The sequence below is a fragment of the Columba livia genome, chromosome 7 (genome assembly GCF_036013475.1).
Source record: "Columba livia isolate bColLiv1 breed racing homer chromosome 7, bColLiv1.pat.W.v2, whole genome shotgun sequence".
Taxonomy (NCBI): domain Eukaryota; kingdom Metazoa; phylum Chordata; class Aves; order Columbiformes; family Columbidae; genus Columba; species Columba livia.
In genome coordinates this window covers 450,039-472,851 of record NC_088608.1, presented here as the reverse complement: position 1 = coordinate 472,851, position 22,813 = coordinate 450,039, and the positions used below count along the sequence as shown (strand labels likewise).

Below are 22,813 nucleotides of genomic sequence, written 5' to 3'. Positions count from 1 at the left end.
CTGGGCACTCTGCATGTTCGGTTTAAACAGCATCGTAGTGAAAATGAACACACGCATGTTTTGCTCAGCTCAGCAGTCTGGCAATTGGAGAGGCAGAGACCGCTCCCCACCGTGCACCAACTACGAGATATTGCCGTACTAGTACATTGACATGAGCTCTGAAGTCAAAATCTTGCTTTATGATCCATCATTCTCTAAGAGCAGCAGAATTTTTGGCACTGCACAAAGGAAAAAGCAAATGCAGGCTGTGCCGTTGGGTGCTCATACCCCAAGGCTCAGACCTGGTATTATTTCTTCAGGCACAAGATTAGTCTTAAATCTGATATACAGGAGATGGCGTCACACAACAGAGCTCATATTTGGTCCCTCTGACAAATCCAAACCAAACTGACTGCCAGGAAAGCCTGAGGGGACCCAAGGGAAAAACCCCCACAAGTGCTGCTGTTCCCAGCATGGCAGCAGCTGTGACACTGCAGCCTGTGCTGAGCTCTGGGCCGTCACCACTTCTGCAGCTGTGACACTGCAGCCTGTGCTGAGCTCTGGGCCGTCACCACTTCTGCAGCTGTGACACTGCAGCCTGCGCTGAGCTCTGGGCTGTCAGTCACCACTTCTGCAGCTGTGACACTGCAGCCTGTGCTGAGCTCTGGGCTGTCACCACTTCTGCAGCTGTGACACTGCAGCCTGTGCTGAGCTCTGGGCTGTCACCACTTCTGCAGCTGTGACACTGCAGCCTGTGCTGAGCTCTGGGCCGTCACCACTTCTGCAGCTGTGACACTGCAGCCTGTGCTGAGCTCTGGGCCGTCACCACTTCTGCAGCTGTGACACTGCAGCCTGTGCTGAGCTCTGGGCCGTCACCACTTCTGCAGCTGTGACACTGCAGCCTGTGCTGAGCTCTGGGCCGTCACCACTTCTGCAGCTGTGACACTGCAGCCTGTGCTGAGCTCTGGGCTGTCACCACTTCTGCAGCTGTGACACTGCAGCCTGTGCTGAGCTCTGGGCTGTCACCACTTCTGCAGCTGTGACACTGCAGCCTGTGCTGAGCTCTGGGCCGTCAGTCACCACTTCTGCAGCTGTGACACTGCAGCCTGTGCTGAGCTCTGGGCCGTCACCACTTCTGCAGCTGTGACACTGCAGCCTGTGCTGAGCTCTGGGCCGTCACCACTTTGGCAGCTGTGACACTGCAGCCTGTGCTGAGCTCTGGGCCGTCACCACTTCTGCAGCTGTGACACTGCAGCCTGCGCTGAGCTCTGGGCCGTCACCACTTCTGCAGCTGTGACACTGCAGCCTGCGCTGAGCTCTGGGCCGTCACCACTTCTGCAGCTGTGACACTGCAGCCTGTGCTGAGCTCTGGGCCGTCACCACTTCTGCAGCTGTGACACTGCAGCCTGTGCTGAGCTCTGGGCCGTCACCACTTCTGCAGCTGTGACACTGCAGCCTGTGCTGAGCTCTGGGCCGTCAGTCACCACTTTGGCAGCGATGCCGAAGCCACCGGCGCCGCGCTCGTCCCTGCGAGGAGCACGGGGCAGAGCATCCCGCAAATCTCCCCCAAAACGCCTCGTGCGGAGCAGCTGCCAACATCACATTTTTGCAAGTTGCTTAGAAACACAAGTGAACTCGAACACACCGGAGGCAGGAACTGTTTCCTGCTTTGAATATTTACAATGAGAATAAATTTTTTAGGCATCGGCAAATAAGTCAGGCTGATGTTCCAGAATAACAACATGCAAAAAGTTTTCATATTTAAAGCACGACAGAAGCCTGATAGACCATCAGTCTCACAGCCAAATGAAAAGAGACAAAGCAATATGAAACCTGACTGCATATGTTACATTAACTGCGCTTCTTTGCGTTTGCTTCCTTCAGGTTTTTGAACACAACAGCAAAACCAGAAAAACGTGAGGCATTTTTCGTGGGGACAAAACAAACCCCACAGCAAACACCTTCTGCTTTCAAAGGTAGAGCTGAGAAAAGGACGTCAGGTGAGCGACGGAGCAGAAAACTGAGAAGACACTTGAGGGAGCGCTGGGCAGAAAGCAGAGGCAGCCTCGACAGCTCCAGACCTGCAGAACATCTGCCAGCCCAGAGGAGCAGCAGGGACAGGGCAGGGGACAGGGGACACCCCAGCTGGGGACAGGGATGGGGACAGGGGACAGGGGACACCCCAGCTGGGGACAGGGATGGGGACGGGGGACACCCCAGCTGGGGACAGGGACAGGGCAGGGGACAGGGGACACCCCAGCTGGGGACAGGGACAGGGCAGGGGACGGGGGACACCCCAGGTGGGGCAGGAGAACAGGGGACACGCGAGCTGGGGCAGGGCTGGTGCCTGTGGAGGGGACAGCCGGCACGTGGGCAGGTCTGGTGATGGGGAACACCGGGGTGGGCTCGTGGGCCAGGCAGCAGCACCGGAGGCACGAGGCTTCACGCGGCAACTGCCCGACCCCAAAACCAGTCTCAGGGTACAAAGCATCCGCCGTCCTTCACGCGCAGTGGGGCGGGCGGGGCCGGGGCGGCTGGGGGCGCTGGGCAAGCACAGACTCGGGCCGTCCTCACTGAAATTCCCCACTGCGGGGGCACGAGCGGGACGCGGCAGCAATTGGAGGTCGGCACATGGCAGCAGATGATGGAGGTCGGCACATGGCAGCAGATGATGGAGGTCAGCACATGGCAGCAGATGATGGAGGTTGGCACATGGCAGCAGATGATGGAGGTTGGCACATGGCAGCAGATGGAGGTCGACACATGGCAGCAGATGGAGGTCGACACATAGTAGCAGATGATGGAGGTCGGCACATGGCAGCAGATGATGGAGGTCAGCACATGGCAGCAGATGATGGAGGTTGGCACATGGCAGCAGATGATGGAGGTCGGCACATGGCAGCAGATGATGGAGGTTGGCACATGGCAGCAGATGATGGAGGTTGGCACATGGCAGCAGATGGAGGTCAGCACATGGTAGCAGATGATAGAGGTCGGCACATGGCAGCAGATGATGGAGGTCGGCACATGGCAGCAGATGAAGGTCGACACATGGTAGCAGATGATGGAGGTCAGCACATGGCAGCAGATGGAGGTCGACACATGGTAGCAGATGATGGAGGTCGGCACATGGCAGCAGATGATGGAGGTCGGCACATGGCAGCAGATGATGGAGGTCGGCACATGGTAGCAGATGATGGAGGTCGGCACATGGTAGCAGATGATGGAGGTCGGCACATGGCAGCAGATGGAGGTCGGCACATGGCAGCAGATGATGGAGGTCGGCACATGGCAGCAGATGGAGGTTGACACATGGTAGCAGATGATGGAGGTCGGCACATGGCAGCAGATGGAGGTCGGCACATGGCGTGAGGATGGGCAGCACAGGCAGGAGCTCTTGGAGCACCAGCCTTTGGGGTGTGTTTGTGCAGACCTTTCCTGAAGGACACGAGCCCTGTGCCTCTCACGCTCCAGTCCCAGGGATGAAGGCCAGCTCTGTGGCAAGAAGAGCCTTAAAAGCATGGGAGGAGGAGAAGAGGATTAGATGCTTTACCTGGACAGGCTACAAAGGCCCCGAGATGTCCCTCCCCACTAGAAAAATGCTGTTGGCCTCACCAGTGGAAAGAGGCCACAGCTGGGCCGGTTGCAGTCACACACCTGTCGCCTGCCGTGTCACATTTTCTTTTCTCTCCTCCCGGCAGCACGGGGAGGACATCCCTTCCATCTCCGTCCCACTCCATGGACTAAACGAACTGCTGCGCCGTGCAAAATGCCGAGATGGTTCTGTTACACACGTGGGCATTCCGGAGGCTTAGGTGAGCTATCCGTGGTCTTCCTTCAGAGCCAAAATGCTATTAAAAACAGATATTCTTAGCAATAGGTCATGCAATTATAAGCCTTAGCATTTTGCCAGGTCCCCAAATATCAAGCATGATATTTTGTTTTGTGTTAAAACCCAGCACACTTCTAGAGACCGGCTTCGCAGAGTGCATGTTCTCATAACGAACAAAGGCTCTGAATCCCCACCAACGGGTGTCACTTCTCAGACAACACACCTGAGCGATGCCCTTCTCGAGCCTGGGGACGCTTGGGCTGCGCGGGGACCTGCCGGGGGGGCACCTTCTGCCAGCCGGGAGCAATTAAAGCGGTCAGCATGTTCCCAGTCACTCATCATGTGCTGATTCTGGACATTTTACTGGCACATCTGTGCTACTGCATGAATCTCAATTATTGTCTCACATCTGCTTTACTCACCGAAAGAACCACCCCACAGTCGCACATAAATCCATGGAGATTTTCCCGTCAGGCTGAAATTGCCGAGCAGGTGACAAGCGCTGTGAGCTCTGGCTCTGCCTCAGCCTGTGTTCACAGGGACCGAGGCCGGGCGCGTTGTGAGCAGGGACACGGCTGTGGACTCCTCCTTCCGCCGCGGTGTGGGCGGGTGAGCTGGACCAGGCGCTGGGGCAGGGCACTGAGCGGGACAGGGAGCCACCCGCCTGCAGCGAGGAGACCCCGGCTTTCCCACACTCATCGGCCACCCCGCCTGCGCCTCCGACTCCTGCAAAGGTAAAACGGCCTTTGACTGCCCTTCCCCTCAGACATGATGACAAACCTCTACGTTCTTATGAAGGCAGAACCATGCCCAGGACCGCAACCTGAGAAGGGCTGCAGGAGCAGACCCACTGACACACCAGAGCCCGCTCAGCAGCCGGGCAGGGGAGCACCGGGTTCGGCACTTTGCCAGGGAACCCCTCTGCTCGCTGGTCTCTCGTGCAGCTCACAGGTGATTGTTCACTCTCGTGCAGCTCACAGGTGATTGTTCACTCGTGCAGCTCACAGGTGATTGTTCACTCTTGTGCAGCTCACAGGTGATTGTTCACTCGTGCAGCTCACAGGTGATTGTTCACTCTCGTGCAGCTCACAGGTGATTGTTCACTCGTGCAGCTCACAGGTGATTGTTCACTCTCGTGCAGCTCACAGGTGATTGTTCACTCGTGCAGCTCACAGGTGATTGCTCACTCGTGCAGCTCACAGGTGATTGTTCACTCTCGTGCAGCTCACAGGTGATTGCTCACTCGTGCAGCTCACAGGTGATTGCTCACTCTCGTGCAGCACACAGGTGATTGTTCACTCTCGTGCAGCTCACAGGTGATTGCTCACTCTCGTGCAGCTCACAGGTGATTGTTCACTCTCGTGCAGCTCACAGGTGATTGCTCACTCGTGCAGCTCACAGGTGATTGTTCACTCTCGTGCAGCACACAGGTGATTGTTCACTCTCGTGCAGCTCACAGGTGATTGCTCACTCGTGCAGCTCACAGGTGATTGCTCTGTCTCCTGCTGGGCCATGGCAGCGGCTGTCCCCGGACAGGCGGGTGCTGGGGACGGCAGGCGCCCTCCCGGAGCCGTGCGCGGGAGCACAGCCTCAGCTGCAGAGGAACGGCCCCTCGGCCCATCGCGCAGCGGGCCTGCGGCGGCTGGGAGAGCTCATGCCGCAGGACTGTAAATCCAGAGCTACCAGACACCAGCGAACCGTCAGCAAGCGTGCCTCGGTTACATAAACAAACTTTGGTTATCTGTAACAGTTTCCTTTGCAAAACTAAATGCTGATTGCAGAGTAGATGAAATGTAACCAATAAAGAATTAATAATCTGAGGGCTATTTACAAACCTTTGGATCTGTGTACAAACATGACCATCTGTGCATGTTTTATTTAAACAAAGAGCCACTTGAGAAGGTTCACAGCAGGAGCAGCGCTGGAAAGCAACACCACCAGGTGAGCACAGGTACAGTACAGTACAGCCGTTCCCAGCACCGCCAGGTGAGCACAGGTACAGTACAGTACAGCCGTTCCCAGCACCGCCAGGTGAGCACAGGTACAGTACAGTACAGCCGTTCCCAGCACCGCCAGGTGAGCACAGGTACAGTACAGTACAGCCGTTCCCAGCACCGCCAGGTGAGCACAGGTACAGTACAGTACAGCCGTTCCCAGCACCGCCAGGTGAGCACAGGTACAGTACAGTACAGCCGTTCCCAGCACCGCCAGGTGAGCACAGGTACAGTACAGTACAGTACAGCCGTTCCCAGCACCGCCAGGTGAGCACAGGTACAGTACAGTACAGCCGTTCCCCGCACCGCCAGGTGAGCACAGGTACAGTACTGTACAGCCGTTCCCCGCACCGCCAGGTGAGCACAGGTACAGTACAGTACAGCCGTTCCCAGCACCGCCAGGTGAGCACAGGTACAGTACAGTACAGCCGTTCCCAGCACCGCCAGGTGAGCACAGGTACAGTACAGTACAGCCGTTCCCAGCACCGCCAGGTGAGCACAGGTACAGTACAGTACAGCCGTTCCCAGCACCGCCAGGTGAGCACAGGTACAGTACAGTACAGTACAGCCGTTCCCAGCACCGCCAGGTGAGCACAGGTACAGTACAGTACAGCCGTTCCCCGCACCGCCAGGTGAGCACAGGTACAGTACTGTACAGCCGTTCCCCGCACCGCCAGGTGAGCACAGGTACAGTACAGTACAGCCGTTCCCAGCACCGCCAGGTGAGCACAGGTACAGTACAGTACAGCCGTTCCCAGCACCGCCAGGTGAGCACAGGTACAGTACAGTACAGTACAGCCGTTCCCAGCACCGCCAGGTGAGCACAGGTACAGTACAGTACAGCCGTTCCCCGCACCGCCAGGTGAGCACAGGTACAGTACTGTACAGCCGTTCCCCGCACCGCCAGGTGAGCACAGGTACAGTACAGTACAGCCGTTCCCAGCACCGCCAGGTGAGCACAGGTACAGTACAGTACAGCCGTTCCCAGCACCGCCAGGTGAGCACAGGTACAGTACAGTACAGCCGTTCCCAGCACCGCCAGGTGAGCACAGGTACAGTACAGTACAGCCGTTCCCAGCACCGCCAGGTGAGCACAGGTACAGTACAGTACAGTACAGCCGTTCCCAGCACCGCCAGGTGAGCACAGGTACAGTACAGTACAGCCGTTCCCCGCACCGCCAGGTGAGCACAGGTACAGTACTGTACAGCCGTTCCCCGCACCGCCAGGTGAGCACAGGTACAGTACAGTACAGCCGTTCCCAGCACCGCCAGGTGAGCACAGGTACAGTACAGTACAGCCGTTCCCCGCACCGCCAGGTGAGCACAGGTACAGTACAGTACAGCCGTTCCCCGCACCGCCAGGTGAGCACAGGTACAGTACAGTACAGTACAGCCGTTCCCAGCACCGCCAGGTGAGCACAGGTACAGTACAGTACAGCCGTTCCCCGCACCGCCAGGTGAGCACAGGTACAGTACTGTACAGCCGTTCCCAGCACCGCCAGGTGAGCACAGGTACAGTACAGTACAGCCGTTCCCAGCACCGCCAGGTGAGCACAGGTACAGTACAGTACAGCCGTTCCCAGCACCGCCAGGTGAGCACAGGTACAGTACAGTACAGCCGTTCCCCGCACCGCCAGGTGAGCACAGGTACAGTACAGTACAGTACAGCCGTTCCCAGCACCGCCAGGTGAGCACAGGTACAGTACAGTACAGCCGTTCCCAGCACCGCCAGGTGAGCACAGGTACAGTACTGTACAGCCGTTCCCAGCACCGCCAGGTGAGCACAGGTACAGTACAGTACAGCCGTTCCCAGCACCGCCAGGTGAGCACAGGTACAGTACAGTACAGCCGTTCCCAGCACCGCCAGGTGAGCACAGGTACAGTACAGTACAGCCGTTCCCCGCACCGCCAGGTGAGCACAGGTACAGTACAGTACAGCCGTGCTTCCCAGCAGCGCCAGAGCACGGGCTGTGCTGGGGCAGCCAGATCACCGCGGGGCACAGGAGACGGTTGCCATGGCGCCAGTGCCCCGTTCATCTGCTCAACACACAGCAACAACCCAGAAAACCATCTTTAAGTGTCTCCACAAACTGCAAGAGACTAAACTGTGCCTGGGCTGCACGGAGGATGTTTCCAGAGGGGTGCTGACAGCCTGAACAATCTCCACCAAAATCACCTCCAGTTCCTCATGGTTCCCAGTTTCTATTCCAAGGCTACAGTTTTTAGGCTCAACATGAATCTGACAGGGGAGGAACCGCAGAACAGGGCCAGTGTCCCCCCAGGACAGACACATCCACTCCCCTCACCTAACATGCAGTCTATTCAAACTCAGTCCTGCTACGTCCCATGTCCACTTAAGAAAATTCTGTACTAATAGCAATGTACCTCGAGTTCTTTGTGAATAATGTAAAAGCACTGCAGGAAAAGCAACGTGGTACTCGAGCAGTTTGCCTGGTTTGGCAGGCGAGGTTTGCTCTGCCCGGCTCACAGACACACAGCCCTGGTCACTCACTTTCTGGAGACAGAGAACTCTGTTTTCCAGGACATTGTCCAGCAAAGAGACTCCTGTTCCTCTTATTTTGCTTTTAGCTTAATGATTATGTTGTTAAACGGGTTTTCTGCTGCACCATTCTAAGTGTGACCCTCTGTAGGGGTTTCGGGTGAGTCAGTAGTTTGGAGCTCAGAACACGTGTCCTTGGGCTCCTTTTCCAAATATTGACCGTTGCTGCAAAGCTCTCTGTTCTCAGAGGGGTCAGAACTCATGTTTTTCTTTTTCTATAAATAAATGCAGAAATATGCATATAAGCTTACGTGCACAGAAGCTGGCACAAACTCTACATGTCCTGCAACAGCTGGATACAGCACTGACCGCCCTTGTGCCAGCTGGGTGCTTGGCTTTCAGGCATTACTCGACATTTAAGCCACTTTTCTCACTACCAGAATTCACTGGTAAGAAGTATCTCTTGAAACCAAATAACTTGATTTTCACAAAGAAGTTTTCCTCAGGCTTTAAAAAATCAGATTGTTAGACAAACTGCATACACTTCATATACGCTGGCATAGGGGACAGACGAATTCTGAACTGTTACCTCACTGAGTCAGAACCAACAAAGCAGGGCTGCAAGAGATGCTGGTTGAAGAGTCTATTTCCCATTAATAGCAATTTTATAAACTACTGGGTTTATATACAAATAATTTCCTGCATCTTTCCCTGGCCCCGGTCCCGCGGAGGCGCCGGCCAGGCCGGGACAGCGGCCGCGGGAGCTCCAGGAGTGGTGCTGAGCACAGTCCCCACACCTGTTCACACCGACCGCACCTTTTCCATGCTCCACCGGTGCAGGAAAACCCCTCTAAAAATCCTCATCTGGCCCCACTGTATCAAGAACAAGACCCGACCCACAGCTGCAGCGAGCAAGCACGAACTCATGCATGTGAGCGAACCTTCGTCCAGCCTGTTCCCTGAGAAACAACAGACCCGAGGACGATCACGAGACACTGCCTCAAAATCAGTGCCCTTCACTTTAAAAAAGTCTGCTTCGTTTAGATTTTTTTAATAGACGTTATAAAAGATAACTATAATCTGAAAAGATTTTGTACCGCCTAAATGATCTTAGAGATCTGCTTTTAAAGCTCTGTCTGCGGGAAGCCGGCCAGCAGCCAGCCTGCGCTCCACAAGAACGAAGAGCAGTGCTGGGCCCAGTGCAGAGCACCCGACAAGCAGCGAAGCTGGCCAAGCGTGCCTTGAAAACCATGAGCTGCCCCAAACGAGACACCGAAATAAATGCACAAATATACACAGAATCGTAATTTTAGCCCAAACATGCAAAAGCCAAGTGCAGACGACACGCAGCTCCCACGGCTTTCGGGCAGTCCTGCAGCGTTCCCCCGCTGGAACGACCCGGCTTCGACGCTCGGGCTGTGCTGCGGGTCGGGAGCGCGGCCGGTTCGCACAGCAGCTGTCGCTGTCCCCGTCCCCGTCCCCGTCCCTGTCCCGGGAACTTCCCGCAGTGATCCAGACACAGCCATGGATGTTCAGATCCTTCTCATGTCAATCATTGTTAGAAATTTTTGGTTAAACTGCTAATTGTCACTTGTTTACATACATTTTACACTCAGGTAAGGCTTGAAAACATAATTGGTTACAAAATGAAACTACATCCATTTCCCTTTCATTTAATAGCATCATTTTCGGTAATAATTTCAGCTCCAAAATAAAGATCCCAGATCTGAAATGTTATTTGTAATTTATACTGAAAGACCAATCTGCAATATAAAACTGCACGGCTGGTTTGCAGTAAATGTGATGCAGCAAATTGCTTTCTAAATATAGACAAAGGTTATGTTTCTTCTTATAACTATCAAGAAATAATAGAAACATTAATGATAATGAGGATTTTGTAATTAAAATGATCAAATTCTCAAGAAAGCTGGAATGAAAGTTGTGGGATGTGTTCACGTATCATAATATAAAGTGGCTGTTCTGCAAAGCTGTTTTGGATTTAGGGTGCCAGTTGAGCCCCGCCGCTCGCACTGGAGATGCCGTGAGTCGGCGCGGGCCGGCGGGAGGCTCGGTGCCGTGTCCTCGCTCCAGGACGGGACGTCAGCCCAGCCCTGGCCCTGCTGGCACGGCACGGCGGGGGGGACACACCCAGAACACAGCGGTTTGGGGACACATGAGAACGCGGCGGTTCGGGGACACGCCGAGAACACAGCGGTTCAGGGACACGCCGAGAACACAGCGGTTCAGGGACACGCCGAGAAAGCGGCGGTTCTGGGACATGGCCCCAGGGAAATTTATTTACAGTTTCCACATTATAGGCCGCACAACACCCCCGAGGCTTTTCTGCTCCTGATGTGAGCTACTCTACATCTTAAACGCTGTAGATTCCATGTCTCTTCTTGGAAGCTTCGGTGGAGGGATTTTTGGTAAGATCTCTCTCGCGTACGGTGCTCCATGAAGCCCAGCTTCCCGAAGAGCCAGCTCCACACGCAGTCTGGGGTCGGAAACGATCTGTTCAGATAAACCACAGCAATGAGAAGCAGAAACAAAACAATACTCTCCTTCTACACACAGTGTATCTTACTGGTTATCTGTGGATGTATATATTTTAAAAAATTTAAAAGACAGTCAGCAAATTAGGGCCGTAACATGAAGTCTTCAAAAGCAGAGAAACTCTACAGTGAACAACCCTGACATCACTGCACATATCTTCACATTATCCTTTTCAATATTAATGATCACACAGTATTTAATGATGAGCCCTAGTTGTCATTCCTCAGCAAAACTCGAAGGGTAGGCGAGAAGCAGGGAGACCTTTAGCTCCAGCTGCTCCTGGATGAACCGCGGGCTCCACCAGCGCTGCCATCAGCGCATCTGCCATCAGCACCTGCTCCGGCGCCATGCCGGAGCCCTCCGGCCTGTTCCACGGCACCCGGGTGCTTCCAACGCACCGACCGTTCTTCTCACGGTGCTGCCTTGTGACTACGTGGCAGCGCCACTTCCATTTACATGACAACAATCAGTGCCCAGGGAAATTACTTCTAAAACTTGTTGAAAGGTTATTTGACAAAACTGTTAAGCCTCTTTCAAAGGCTTCTTCCATGGGCTGCAGCGGGGGAGCACTGGAAGCGCAGGAGTCCCGTTGTGTCCAGTTCCAGCAGCCCCGGAACGTGACCCAGAGCCAGAGCCACTGCGGTGCGGGACGAGCACCCCAGATGTGGCAGGAATCGCCTGCGGCAGCACCACGGCTGCTGGGAGCCAGAACACGAGCCATAGTCCGATCATTCAGGTACCAGTCCCAAATACGCATTTTCTCAGAGCATTTTTAAGCGAAGGCTTTTCAGAACCTCATACATAGTTCAGATTTGGCTAAATTTTAAGAGCCAAATAAAATGTACGTCTCTTGTACCACATCTCTCCTTTACCGAACTGAGAAGCTTTAAAATGTCTTAAAATGGGAAGTGCTGGCCAAGCTTAGTTACACATACCATTACATTTCGGATTATTCATTGCTAAAAGAAAGCTTTTGTGCCATAGAATTATATCATGGCACTTCTCTTTCTCTAAACGTAACTTTCAAATTCCAGGGTGGGAATAATGTCAAATGACTGAGCAGATGGGGACAGTAAGGGAATCATAAAGTCCTCCCCTATGCTGTTGAATTCCATTTGCAAGTGAGCTAGCACTGTCCTCAGCAATCCGAGGGACCTGAAACTGGAGTGCAGTCCAGTTCCCTGCTTCGTTTACACTGGTTGCTTCTCCTTCAGCCCTTGCACATCACATCCCAAATGATCTTCAGTCCAGCAGTGGTGTAAAGACAGCCAAGGTACTACCTTTCACACTGAGCCTACTTACCTCAAATACTTAGTACAACGCAAAGTGGAGCAGTGGAAAGGAAGAAAAGGAGGAAGGGCTCTCTTGAACAGGCGTATAACAACGTGAAAGGGTTCTGCTCCTTGCAGGTTGCAGAGGATGCGCCCCGCACAGCGCAGCGGGAGACGCTGCTCGGGGAGCCCGGGACGCCTGCTCCGGCTGCAGGGACCCCCGTGTCCCCTCCCGCGTCCCCTCCGGCGCCTGCGCTGTGTCTGAGAGATCACCCCGCCTATTACTCCTAGTGTTTTTATTTTTACACACATTATATTCTATGTTCTACTGTTAATATTGCTGTTTAGTATATATTTTTAACATTATTATCATATATTGCTATTAAAATATATGTGCATACAATAAACTATACATCATGATTACAATTACCTGCTGTTCACTGTATGTGTGCAACTTAAACAGCGGCTTTTGAAGACAAAACTCTTCTTCGGCTCCGATGCCCATCCGAGCTCTAGAGGCCACCGTATCAGCCACTGCTCTGGCTGGATCTAACTTTGCAACAACGGCGACCTAAAGTACAGGGCATGGAAATAACAGTTACTCTATGTCACCTAACAACTACTCCATCTATGCAGACCTAAGGTGAGAAAAGTTATTAGCAATAAGCTGTCCTTTGAGAACATCACCATTTACCTGGTCTAAAAATGTCTGAAGTTGTCTAAAGCCACGTTGTACCCGTACATAAAAGTTGTAAAGCCTAGAACCTGAATCCAGAGAGGCCTGTCCCGGCGCAGCCAGGCGACCCGCGGCCACACGGCCGCACCGCGGCCCCCGAGGAGACGCCGCACGCGCTCCGACGCTCAGCGCCAGCGACCAGAACCAGCACACTCCTGACTCAGCAACACCCACAGCTCCTGAAGTACAAATTGCCCTCTTTTCCAAGGCGTTCACATCAGTAGTTCACAGTTTTAGAGTCCTGGCCAACAACATTGAGTGATTCACCACAAACCACACAATTCCTTGGGTGTTTTCTTAAGCCCCTCGGTTTTAACTGTCTGATTTCCCACGGGCAGATTAGTATCTAGATTCTCCCAGACACTACTGTGAAAGAATCAATCTTTCTCCATTGCTTGTTTCCTCCGTGTTAATATTTTCAGGTACCGGCTAACACTACTTTGGTAAATACAGGAAGATGCATGAGCAAAATAACCCAAGTCAGGACACCACCTGAATGGTTAAAGCCAGAAAAAAGATCTAAAATTGTGTATGATAATATTTTTTTCCGTCTCTTCAATAAAGTATCATCTTTGTATTTACAGGCTGTCAAAATATACAGACTGGATGACTTTACTAAAGATCCTTTCTGTTTTTCCACAAACAAGCAAGGGGCATGTTTTATGAAGCAATATTTCATCAGTGTGAAACACAAACGATAAATGTTAGTCAGCAAAATGCAATGAAGCGAGGCCTCTGCCGCCCTGGTCACAGGCCACTCTAGAAGCTTCTGCTTTGGTATGAGAGTTGGGTGGGTCAGAAAAGATCAACAGATCAAGACGCTCTTGTTAAATCCAACACAAAAGATAATGCAATTCAACCAGTAACTCCGAAAAGATGGAACAGAGTTATTGTTAAAAAAGCAATGACAACCTAAAATAACACTGTTAATACTGCAAAATGTTTAATTGAAGCAGGTTATTAGAAACAAAGCACTATTGACTGGAAACAAGCCTGAGTTCAGCAGCTGAAGAACGAGTGCAATAAGAGCCTGGTGAGGTTTGTGTGCTCCCGTGGCGCTCAGCTCCCCCACAGAAGGTGCCTGGGGACATTTGACCCCGCCACGTTTTTGTTTCTTCCCAGCTGCTGAAGGGTGAGCACCACGAGGCCACCAACGGCCCGCGAGGGACCACGGACCAGGTCACTGGGCGCGAATCCTGAACCAAGGGACGCGCCGAGGTGAGGTCAGGGCCGCTTCCGATACCGTACCTTGAACACGGGCAGTCCCGGGCAGGAACTGCTGCACTAACGATGTTTAAACTACCCCAGATCAGCAGGATTTTAGAGCACCTTTGCTCCCTCCCTTGCTTTGCTTTAGCTGCACCTTTGGGCTGCAGCTCCTGGGCTGTAAAGAATGTGAACTCCAGATTTTTGCTTTTAATCTTCAGAGGAAGAAACAAGGAGATAAGATACAAAAATATAAACAAAGGTAAAATTACTCCTTCAGAAGTCAGCACTAGGAAAAAAATCCCCCTACATTTATTATGACAAACATTAACAAGCATTTTCTGGGATGTCCTTCTGAAATAACATGCAAAAGTTTCGCAGAGTTAAATGTCTCTCTGAGGAAAAGTTGTCCCAGGTCTGTACATTTTCAGAATTTAAAAAGAATTTCAATTACTCATAAATCTCGTCTAAGACTCCAGGCAGACTTAGGATTATTAAAAAAAAGAGAAAGGAAGTCACATCCAACCCAGAAAAAACAGTATCTATCTGCTTTCGGATATCACCAGCTTCTACGGTGCAATTTAACATCATAATGTTAATGTTAACATTTAACATCATAATGTTAAATCATACTGTTGTCGGAGTGATAAAGCACAGAAGATTTACAACGCAACAGAATTACTGTTAAAGTCGGACTAAAAGCGCATTTTAACTTGTTCATTTATTTGCCTTTGCTAGGTTGTTCTTCCTATGGTTCACACAAACACCAGCGTGTGCCTGTGTCGCGACTGCATGTGAATGCAAGCAGGCGGTGCCAGCCGCACCTGCCGTGACAGCCCCACCTGCCGTGACAGCCCCACCTGCAGTGCCAGCCCCACCTGCCGTGACAGCCCCACCTGCACTGCCAGCCCCACCTGCACTGCCAGCCCCACCTGCCGTGACAGCCCCACCTGCACTGCCAGCCCCACCTGCACTGCCAGCCCCACCTGCCGTGCCAGCCCCACCTGCCGTGACAGCCCCACCTGCAGTGCCAGCCCCACCTGCCGTGACAGCCCCACCTGCACTGCCAGCCCCACCTGCACTGCCAGCCCCACCTGCCGTGACAGCCCCACCTGCACTGCCAGCCCCACCTGCCGTGACAGCCCCACCTGCACTGCCAGCCCCACCTGCAGTGCCAGCCCCACCTGCCGTGCCAGCCCCACCTGCACTGCCAGCCCCACCTGCCGTGCCAGCCCCACCTGCACTGCCAGCCCCACCTGCCGTGACAGCCCCACCTGCAGTGCCAGCCCCACCTGCCGTGACAGCCCCACCTGCATTGCCAGCCCCACCTGCACTGCCAGCCCCACCTGCCGTGCCAGCCCCACCTGCCGTGCCAGCCCCACCTGCACTGCCAGCCCCACCTGCACTGCCAGCCCCACCTGCCGTGACAGCCCCACCTGCAGTGCCAGCCCCACCTGCCGTGACAGCCCCACCTGCAGTGCCAGCCCCACCTGCACTGCCAGCCCCACCTGCACTGCCAGCCCCACCTGCCGTGACAGCCCCACCTGCACTGCCAGCCCCACCTGCAGTGCCAGCCCCACCTGCATTGCCAGCCCCACCAGCCGTGACAGCCCCACCTGCACTGCCAGCCCCACCTGCACTGCCAGCCCCACCTGCACTGCCAGCCCCACCTGCAGTGCCAGCCCCACCAGCCGTGACAGCCCCACCTGCACTGCCAGCCCCACCTGCAGTGCCAGCCCCACCTGCCGTGACAGCCCCACCTGCAGTGCCAGCCCCACCAGCCGTGCCAGCCCCACCTGCACTGCCAGCCCCACCAGCCGTGACAGCCCCACCTGCACTGCCAGCCCCACCTGCACTGCCAGCCCCACCTGCAGTGCCAGCCCCACCAGCCGTGACAGCCCCACCTGCACTGCCAGCCCCACCTGCAGTGCCAGCCCCACCTGCCGTGACAGCCCCACCTGCAGTGCCAGCCCCACCTGCCGTGACAGCCCCACCTGCAGTGCCAGCCCCACCTGCAGTGACAGCCCCACCAGCCGTGACAGCCCCACCTGCTGCCGGTGCGCCTGGCGGCCCCGCGCACTCTCCTCCTCCGCGCGGGCTCTTCGCAGGGCCAGCTCCCTTTTCTGCAGCAGCCGCTTCTCCAGTAGCGCCCGTCTATACCCAACCCTGCAAACCAGCACACACACAAACAGAAACAACATCGGTCAAGCGTGACTTCACACTTCTGTTATGTCAGTCTGAAACTAGTCTGATGGTTTCTGTATCTACCTAATAATAATATGGTGGTTCATCAAAACACCTGAAAAATGCCAAAAATGCTTTTTCATTTCAATGTGTTATTTTTGTTAGCTTTTTGACTTGGAGTTTTGGGAAAGTGGGGTTCGGGGAGTTGTATTTGTTACTTGTTTGGGGTTTTTCTTCTTTGGTCATGGTTGTTTTTTTAAACAACTTGGCCAACCTTTCAGATTTCATTTCCAGCACACAGACGTTCTCTAGCATGCTTTATATAGCCCTGTTACTCTTTTTTCCCTCGTTTTCTTTGCCAAGAGGAGGCACAGACATCTCTGACTTCTGTTCCCTGACATCCGTGTATGGCAGGAGAGTTCTTTCCTATAACCCTTTTCCATTATAAGAAACATCACTCCCAAGCTTCTTACTGGAAAAGGCAAGAAAGCTTTTCAAAAGGAAAACCCAGGAGGTTAGCACAAATCACCCTGGAATCCGCCCTACAGCGTTACTTTTGCTGGTCAGCCTGCCACCGTGGGATTTTCCAGCCCCGGCCGCAGCCCCACGGCCGCATTTGCGACACCCCGAGGCCTGTCTCTGGGAGCCACGGGCGGTCTTTGCCGAGGCGCTTCCAGGCCTCGCCCAGAGCTGCCCCGGCCATGCTTTGCATTCAGACAATCGTCCTTCTTTTGCCCTTCGCATTTCAACTTGCCTTTAGAGGAACGGGAAGGAAGAGCTGCTTCAATTACAATGAAACGTGCAGTTTTCTTTTCTTACTTTCGAAATTGTAGTAAGCTCAAAGGAGCATATAACTTGCGCTACAAACTGCAAAATCAGAATTATACATGCAGTTATGCTGGCAGCTGGAAAGCCCCCTACATCAACAACGCAATAACGATTATCTGGGCAAAGAAACGTGTCCCAAGAGTGGAACGAAGTGCCCGGGGACGTCCCCGAGGCGCCCGCAGCTCCCCAGCGCAGCCCGGCAGATGGACGCCTGCAGCGCTCATCGCCAGGAGACAGCACGGCCAGCTGCTTGTGGGATGGAAAATAAAAAGGAGATGTTCATATTTGTATGAAAAATTACAAGAAAAACACCCTATTGAAAACCTTTCACTCTGCTTGAGCTGACTGCTATGATACCTGTTCTAAAATACTCCAGGGTTACCAAACATGAAACTCAGTACCCTGAAAACTTCTGTAAATGGCCAAGAAGGAAAACGGAGGGGCACTCACACAGCCCTGAGTTCAGATGCTTCGTCTCCGCTGCGGAAGTTTCCCTGTACATCGGAAAGCAAAGTATTGGCAATGGGAACCTTTCTGGCATTTCCAGCCCCAGTGTGAGCAGATGTGATTGTAACCAGTGTGACCACGGGCAGCCGGCACAGCGAGGACGCGGCACCTCCAGCAGCAGCCTGTGTGACCGTCACCGGTGTGACCGTGGGCAGCCAGCATCTCCAGCAGCAGCCGGTGTGACCGTCACCGGTGTGACCGTGGGCACAGCGAGGACGCGGCACCTCCAGCAGCAGCCTGTGTGACCATCACCGGTGTGACCGTGGGCAGCCAGCACCTCCAGCAGCAGCCGGTGTGACCGTCACCGGTGTGACCGTGGGCACAGCGAGGACGCGGCACCTCCAGCAGCAGCCGGTGTGACCGTCACCGGTGTGACCGTGGGCACAGCGAGGACGCGGCACCTCCAGCAGCAGCCGGTGTGGCCATCACCGGTGTGACCGTGGGCACAGCGAGGACGTGGCACCTCCAGCAGCAGCTGGTGCTCCTGAGAAGGTGGCTCCTGTTTGCATGACCTGTCCCAAGATGTCACGTCGCCCGTCTGGAGAGGCCGAGGCCAGGATTAACAAGAATGAGGCTTCGCTGCCCGAGGGCAGCAGCAGGGCTGTGTGTGAGATCTGCACTCGGGGCAGGCAGAGAACCTTGTAAATACACACCCAGCCGTACATTGTGTTCCCAACTTGGAACATTCTTCCAATATTTTTATACTTGGCTTTAAATGTTTACTTGAGCGGTGGTTTCACAGTGTCCTCATCCAAATCAAGTCGTTAGTTCTCTTTCACCCTCTTATACTTAGTACTATTTTAGCTACTTCACAAATTTTATAGGAAAGCTTTAAATTAAAATGTTTTAATACTCGATTTTGGCTTTAAGTACCATGGTGAGTAACAATTTTACTAAATCACCAGCTTAAAAAATAAGCTTAGCTGCTTAGTTTCAGTAAAGCTACTTTTTTGAAGTATTGTGGATACACACTTATGTAATTTTTGACAAGCATGATTTCATTAAAACTCTGCTTTCAGACACCATCTCATAAGCATTCAATAGGAAATAATGAATTACTATGGTTATTATGAAAGCTTTAGCAAAACTTTAAAAAGCTGGGTTACTATATAGGGTTTTTTTCCATGTATCACAACTTATCCTGTTCTCTGCCGTCAGTCACCCGGCTGAGATGTCTGCTTGTGCTCCCAGCTGTGCAGCGGTGTGCGCACCGTCACAGCGCAGGCGGCGGGCGAATCTGGCGCTCCCCTGCCCGGCAGCGCGGCGGCACCATCTGCCCCGCACAGGTAGGGAGGAAAACACTTGCACAATTTCGTGCCAGTTTAATTCTTACCCTGCTACATTAATGCAAAATGTGTTGCTTGGGAGAGGTGGGGGAAATACTATTTCAGAATATTTTATGTACATTCAATCCAGTGCGTACCTACGGGACCTGATGGAGAACCTGACTGCAACTCACTGCATGGATCAGAAAAGGGAGAAGCAGGCTTCTGGCTACAGCCAAACGTGCCCTTTTGGAAGCTAATTCTTGAAGCTCAGTAAGACCTAAATGCAGTTTGTTGTTCTTGACACCACATTAAAAGAGCTTACAATTCAGTATCCTGAAGACACAGGTGCACAGCCCCAACTTCAGCCATAGGGAACAGCTGGCTTGTGAACCTGTGTCCGTACAAAGGCCCAGCTGCAGTGGCTGTACATCACCCACGGCTCTGCTGTACATCACCCATGGCTCTGCTTGCACACACGTGTGGTGTGTCAGTGCTCAGCTCTGGGCCTGCACTGGCTGTACATCACCCGTGGCTCTGCTGTACATCACCCGCAGTTCTGCTTGCACACACATCGTGCCAGTGCTCAGCTCTGAGCCCGCAGTGGCTGTACATCACCCGTGGCTCTGCTTGCACACACACATTGTCAGTACTCAGCTCTGGGCCCGCAGTGGCTGTACATCACCCATGGCTCTGCTGTACATCACCCGTGGCTCTGCTTGCACACACACATTGTCAGTACTCAGCTCTGGGCCCGCAGTGGCTGTACATCACCCACGGCTCTGCTGTACATCACCCACGGCTCTGCTTGCGTGGGGCTGCGGGCACACGTTTCGCTGTCACACACTCTGTCAGCTGCGCTCACCCCGCGCCGGCCCCGTCCCCCAGCCCTGCTCAGCGGGTGGGTGCGGGAAGGAGCGCGCTTCCCCAGTCCCGCGGCACCCGCTGTGCTTTGGGGCGTTCCTGTCCTGCAGCCCTCACCCGTCAAACCTTTCATTTGTATTGAAAAGGAGGATCAGAACTCTCTGCTTTCCTTTTCAAACGTGGCCAGACCCTTTATGATACACATCAGTAATCTGAGCTCTTATCCAGACAGTTTCAGTCTCAGGTTCTTAGCCTGAAAAGTTTAAATCTGTATTTCCTGCATTATCAGCAATTATCACCGTTAGAATATACAATAGTTTAGGTAAGGGCATGTCCACCCATTTTAACAGCAGGATCACTATCAGCAAACAATACAAAATGAATGGGAGTAGAAGAAATCGAAAAAGAAGTCTAATTTTTGCCTACTTGTTGGGGCATTTTTCAGAATCTCGGCAGACCCAGGTTCTTACCCCAGCCCCCACCATTTTTAAAAACAGTTTTACAATTCATTTTAAAAGCAAATCAGGATAAGAGCAGACCATTTTTTCATGTCTTACTGTACCTATTAGAAACTCTACGCACTGTATCTAGGCTACACCTTGTACTTGGAATAGTCAGTCAGCTCACAATCCAAAAACCTTTTCCTTTCCCAAAAGAGCCTGGAAACACATCCGAGCAGAACCGCGGTGCGGCCTGAGCTGCCTTCCTCATCACTGTGCAAAGACTCGAGCCAGCTGCGGTGGTGCGGCGGTGTGGCAGAGCGGCGGTGTGGCGGCGCGGCGGTGCAGTGGTGCGGCGGTGCGGCAGAGCGGCGGTGTGGCAGAGCTGCGGTGCGGCGGTGCGGAGGTGCAGTGGTGCGGCGGCGCAGCGGCGAGGGGCGAGGGCTCCGGGCTCTGCGCTCTGCGCTCACCGTGCCCGCGGCTCCTCAGCCCAGCCAGGACAGGCTGCACGCTGCCCTAAGCCAGACGTGTCGCACCACGCTACCTCACAACAGCAACAGCTCTCTGCCCTTCTGTGGTTAATGTTTCTAAGGCTTTGAAGATGAAAAGCATTAAGTAATTTCAAAGAATTATTAATCTCCACAAACAGTAAGCATTTTTCTCTAAACCGTGTTATTTTGTACAGTATGCCAATTCTGGGAAGCATAATGCTGAGCTTTTACTGGCTTTTGATTCATAATAGCCCGAAGGTGCGATTATTTCCTTCATGTGTTCCTCAATGAGCTGTGCCATCTCCTCACCTTTTATTCTGCAGCATTCATTAGCACCAGAAAAGAGCAAAGCTCAGCTGTGTGGCATAGTGCCGGACACAGGTTTAAATAAAATCACTTTTCCTGATCACTAGCTGAAAACTCAGTAATTCAAGTATGTGTTCCTTTCGCTATGTGCTAAAATCATTGCAGGTATGTGTAAGGAACGGTACAGATACATTTGTAGCATAAGGATGCAGACATTTAAGTTGAGCTGTCAGCATGGTATCAGAACACAATCCCATTTGAAGTAGTGTTTCCCACAGAATGCTTAAGACCAAGTTTAATATTCTAATGCCAGTGGTACTTTAATCTTAATTACATTTCTGGTCCATGCAATTTGGTGGCTCCCTCCATGTAAACAAAGTAAGCTTGTGATATGAGAGCAGTTAGAACCAGACCCCATATGGGGTTTCTATGCTCCTCTGTGACAGAGGATTTCCCTACGAAACCAAGTATTTCTTCACCAGGTCATTAGAGGGCATGTTCGGCAACAAAGACTTGGCAAGGATGCAGATGTGGCAGGTTGAACTCCTAAATTACATCCAACAGGCGAACAGCATCTACAACTACACACACAGTTTGAGACCCTCTAAAAGAATTGTAATTAGCTTTGAGGCTGTTAAGTGCTTAATGTGCTCCTCTCACTTGCCTCTCAAACAAAACAAACCTAGTTATAAATAATTTTGCAAAGTGGAAACGTAGAAGGTCTTATTATCAAGCTACAATTGAAAAAAACACAAAGGGAGCTGGTTTTAACGTGTGCAGCCTATCGTGATTACAGCAGTTGAGCACTTACAGAGGTCTAAAACCTCAATGGATATGAATGAATTCAAACTAAAGAAAAACTGACAGCCAGGATCCAAGCATGATGCAACTGCGGTGTATGGACTGGGCTAACCGTGAAACAGAAGTTAAAAACATACTTATCTCAATTTATTCTAATTTAGAAAGTCAATTATAAAAAGTTCCTACTGATACTATAGGTATTAACATTTGATTTCTTTTACCGTTCTCTGTCTCTAACTGCTTGTTCAGCCATTCGTTTTCTGAATTCCTCCAGACGCTGGAGATCTTTCTCTTCCTGTTCTTGCCACCTGAGTTGCTTCTCAGCCCAGTACTTTTTCACCTGGAGTTTGAACAAATACAGTAAACAAAAAACCAAATCACTCACAAGCCAGGACAGTGAGAACAAATAAAGTAAGAAAAGCATTAAAGAAAATCCAGGTTTGATCTGTTTAGAATAAAATTTGTATTTCAGAACAGTATGGGCTAACAAAAGGTTTGCAAGGAGAACAACAGAAAGAGTAAAATCAGACTGCAGGCACTACTGTGAATACAGGTTCTGACTGCGCAGACTAAAGATCACCCTTTGACGTGCTCCTCGCTCTCCTGCTCTGCCACCAAAACCTTCAGTCGCGCTGCTCCAGGCAGCCAAGGTTCCGGAGCAGGAGGCCCGGGGCAGCCCGGCCGCTGACCCGCGGCCCCAGGAGCGCTGGGCGGCCGCATGGGCGTCTGGAGCTCCGCAGAGCTGAGTGAGAAACTAAGGTCAGAGCAGGAAGGTGAGACCTGAGCAGGGAAGCCCGTCTGGAAAGATGAGGGGCTTTGGGTGCAAAATGAGGAATGGAGGTTTAAGAAAATATTGCTGAAGTGAAATTCCAAATTCTTCCTTTAAAAAAATCCTACAGGACTGTGTTCCTAAACCCAGGACAGTTCTTCAAAGACAAGCTGTGGAATTTGCAGCAAACTTGTAATTCCCACCTTGCCATGACATCTGTTACAAATCATAGAATCATTCAGGTTGGACAAGACCTTTAAGGTCATCAAGTCCAATTGTTAATGTAG

At 52.5% G+C, this 22,813-nt stretch overlaps 2 protein-coding genes across 9 annotated transcripts in view; both read right to left on the bottom strand.

The window, feature by feature from the left end:
- Window positions 1–1,655: 1,655 nt before the first annotated feature.
- LOC110364175 (keratin-associated protein 10-7) lies at window positions 1,656–5,820 on the bottom strand. 3 transcript variants are annotated; one of them, XM_065070120.1, is made up of 3 exons: window positions 4,234–5,820; window positions 3,595–3,814; window positions 1,656–3,490 (listed from the first exon to the last, which is right to left on the bottom strand). In XM_065070120.1, the coding sequence occupies exons 2-3, from the start codon at window positions 3,717–3,719 to the stop codon at window positions 2,455–2,457; spliced, it is 1,161 nt and encodes a 386-aa protein (XP_064926192.1). In that variant the 5' UTR covers window positions 3,720–3,814; window positions 4,234–5,820; the 3' UTR covers window positions 1,656–2,454. The 3 variants fall into 3 exon arrangements, with proteins under 3 accessions (XP_064926192.1, XP_064926191.1, XP_064926193.1); XM_065070119.1 differs by having other exon boundaries at window positions 3,595–3,830; window positions 4,234–5,818; XM_065070121.1 differs by having other exon boundaries at window positions 3,637–3,830; window positions 4,234–5,814.
- Window positions 5,821–9,836: 4,016 nt separating this feature from the next.
- The window catches only part of CCDC148 (coiled-coil domain containing 148), a 55,510-nt gene continuing 42,533 nt past the window's right edge, over window positions 9,837–22,813 (bottom strand). For 5 of the 6 annotated variants that reach the window (XM_065070114.1, XM_065070113.1, XM_065070112.1 and 2 more), the window contains 4 exons: window positions 21,979–22,097; window positions 16,120–16,237; window positions 12,560–12,700; window positions 9,837–10,816 (listed from right to left, as the gene is read on the bottom strand). In XM_065070114.1, coding sequence (XP_064926186.1) covers window positions 10,670–10,816; window positions 12,560–12,700; window positions 16,120–16,237; window positions 21,979–22,097 — 525 coding nt within the window. In that variant the 3' untranslated portion in view covers window positions 9,837–10,669. Of the gene's footprint in view, window positions 10,817–12,559; window positions 12,701–16,119; window positions 16,238–18,420; window positions 20,753–21,978; window positions 22,098–22,813 lie in introns of those variants that run through there. The other variant, XM_065070116.1, reaches the window with a different exon arrangement.

What these genes read in the sequence shown, in the direction of transcription:
- LOC110364175 (XM_065070120.1), bottom strand. Translation starts at nt 3,719, where the DNA reads ATGGAGTGGGACGGAGATGGAAGGGATGTCCTCCCCGTGCTGCCGGGA. An exon ending in GCTGTGGCCTCTTTCCACTG is followed by an intron (nt 3,491 to 3,594) that starts GTGAGGCCAACA and finishes CATGCTTTTAAG; the next exon opens with GCTCTTCTTGCCACAGAGCT.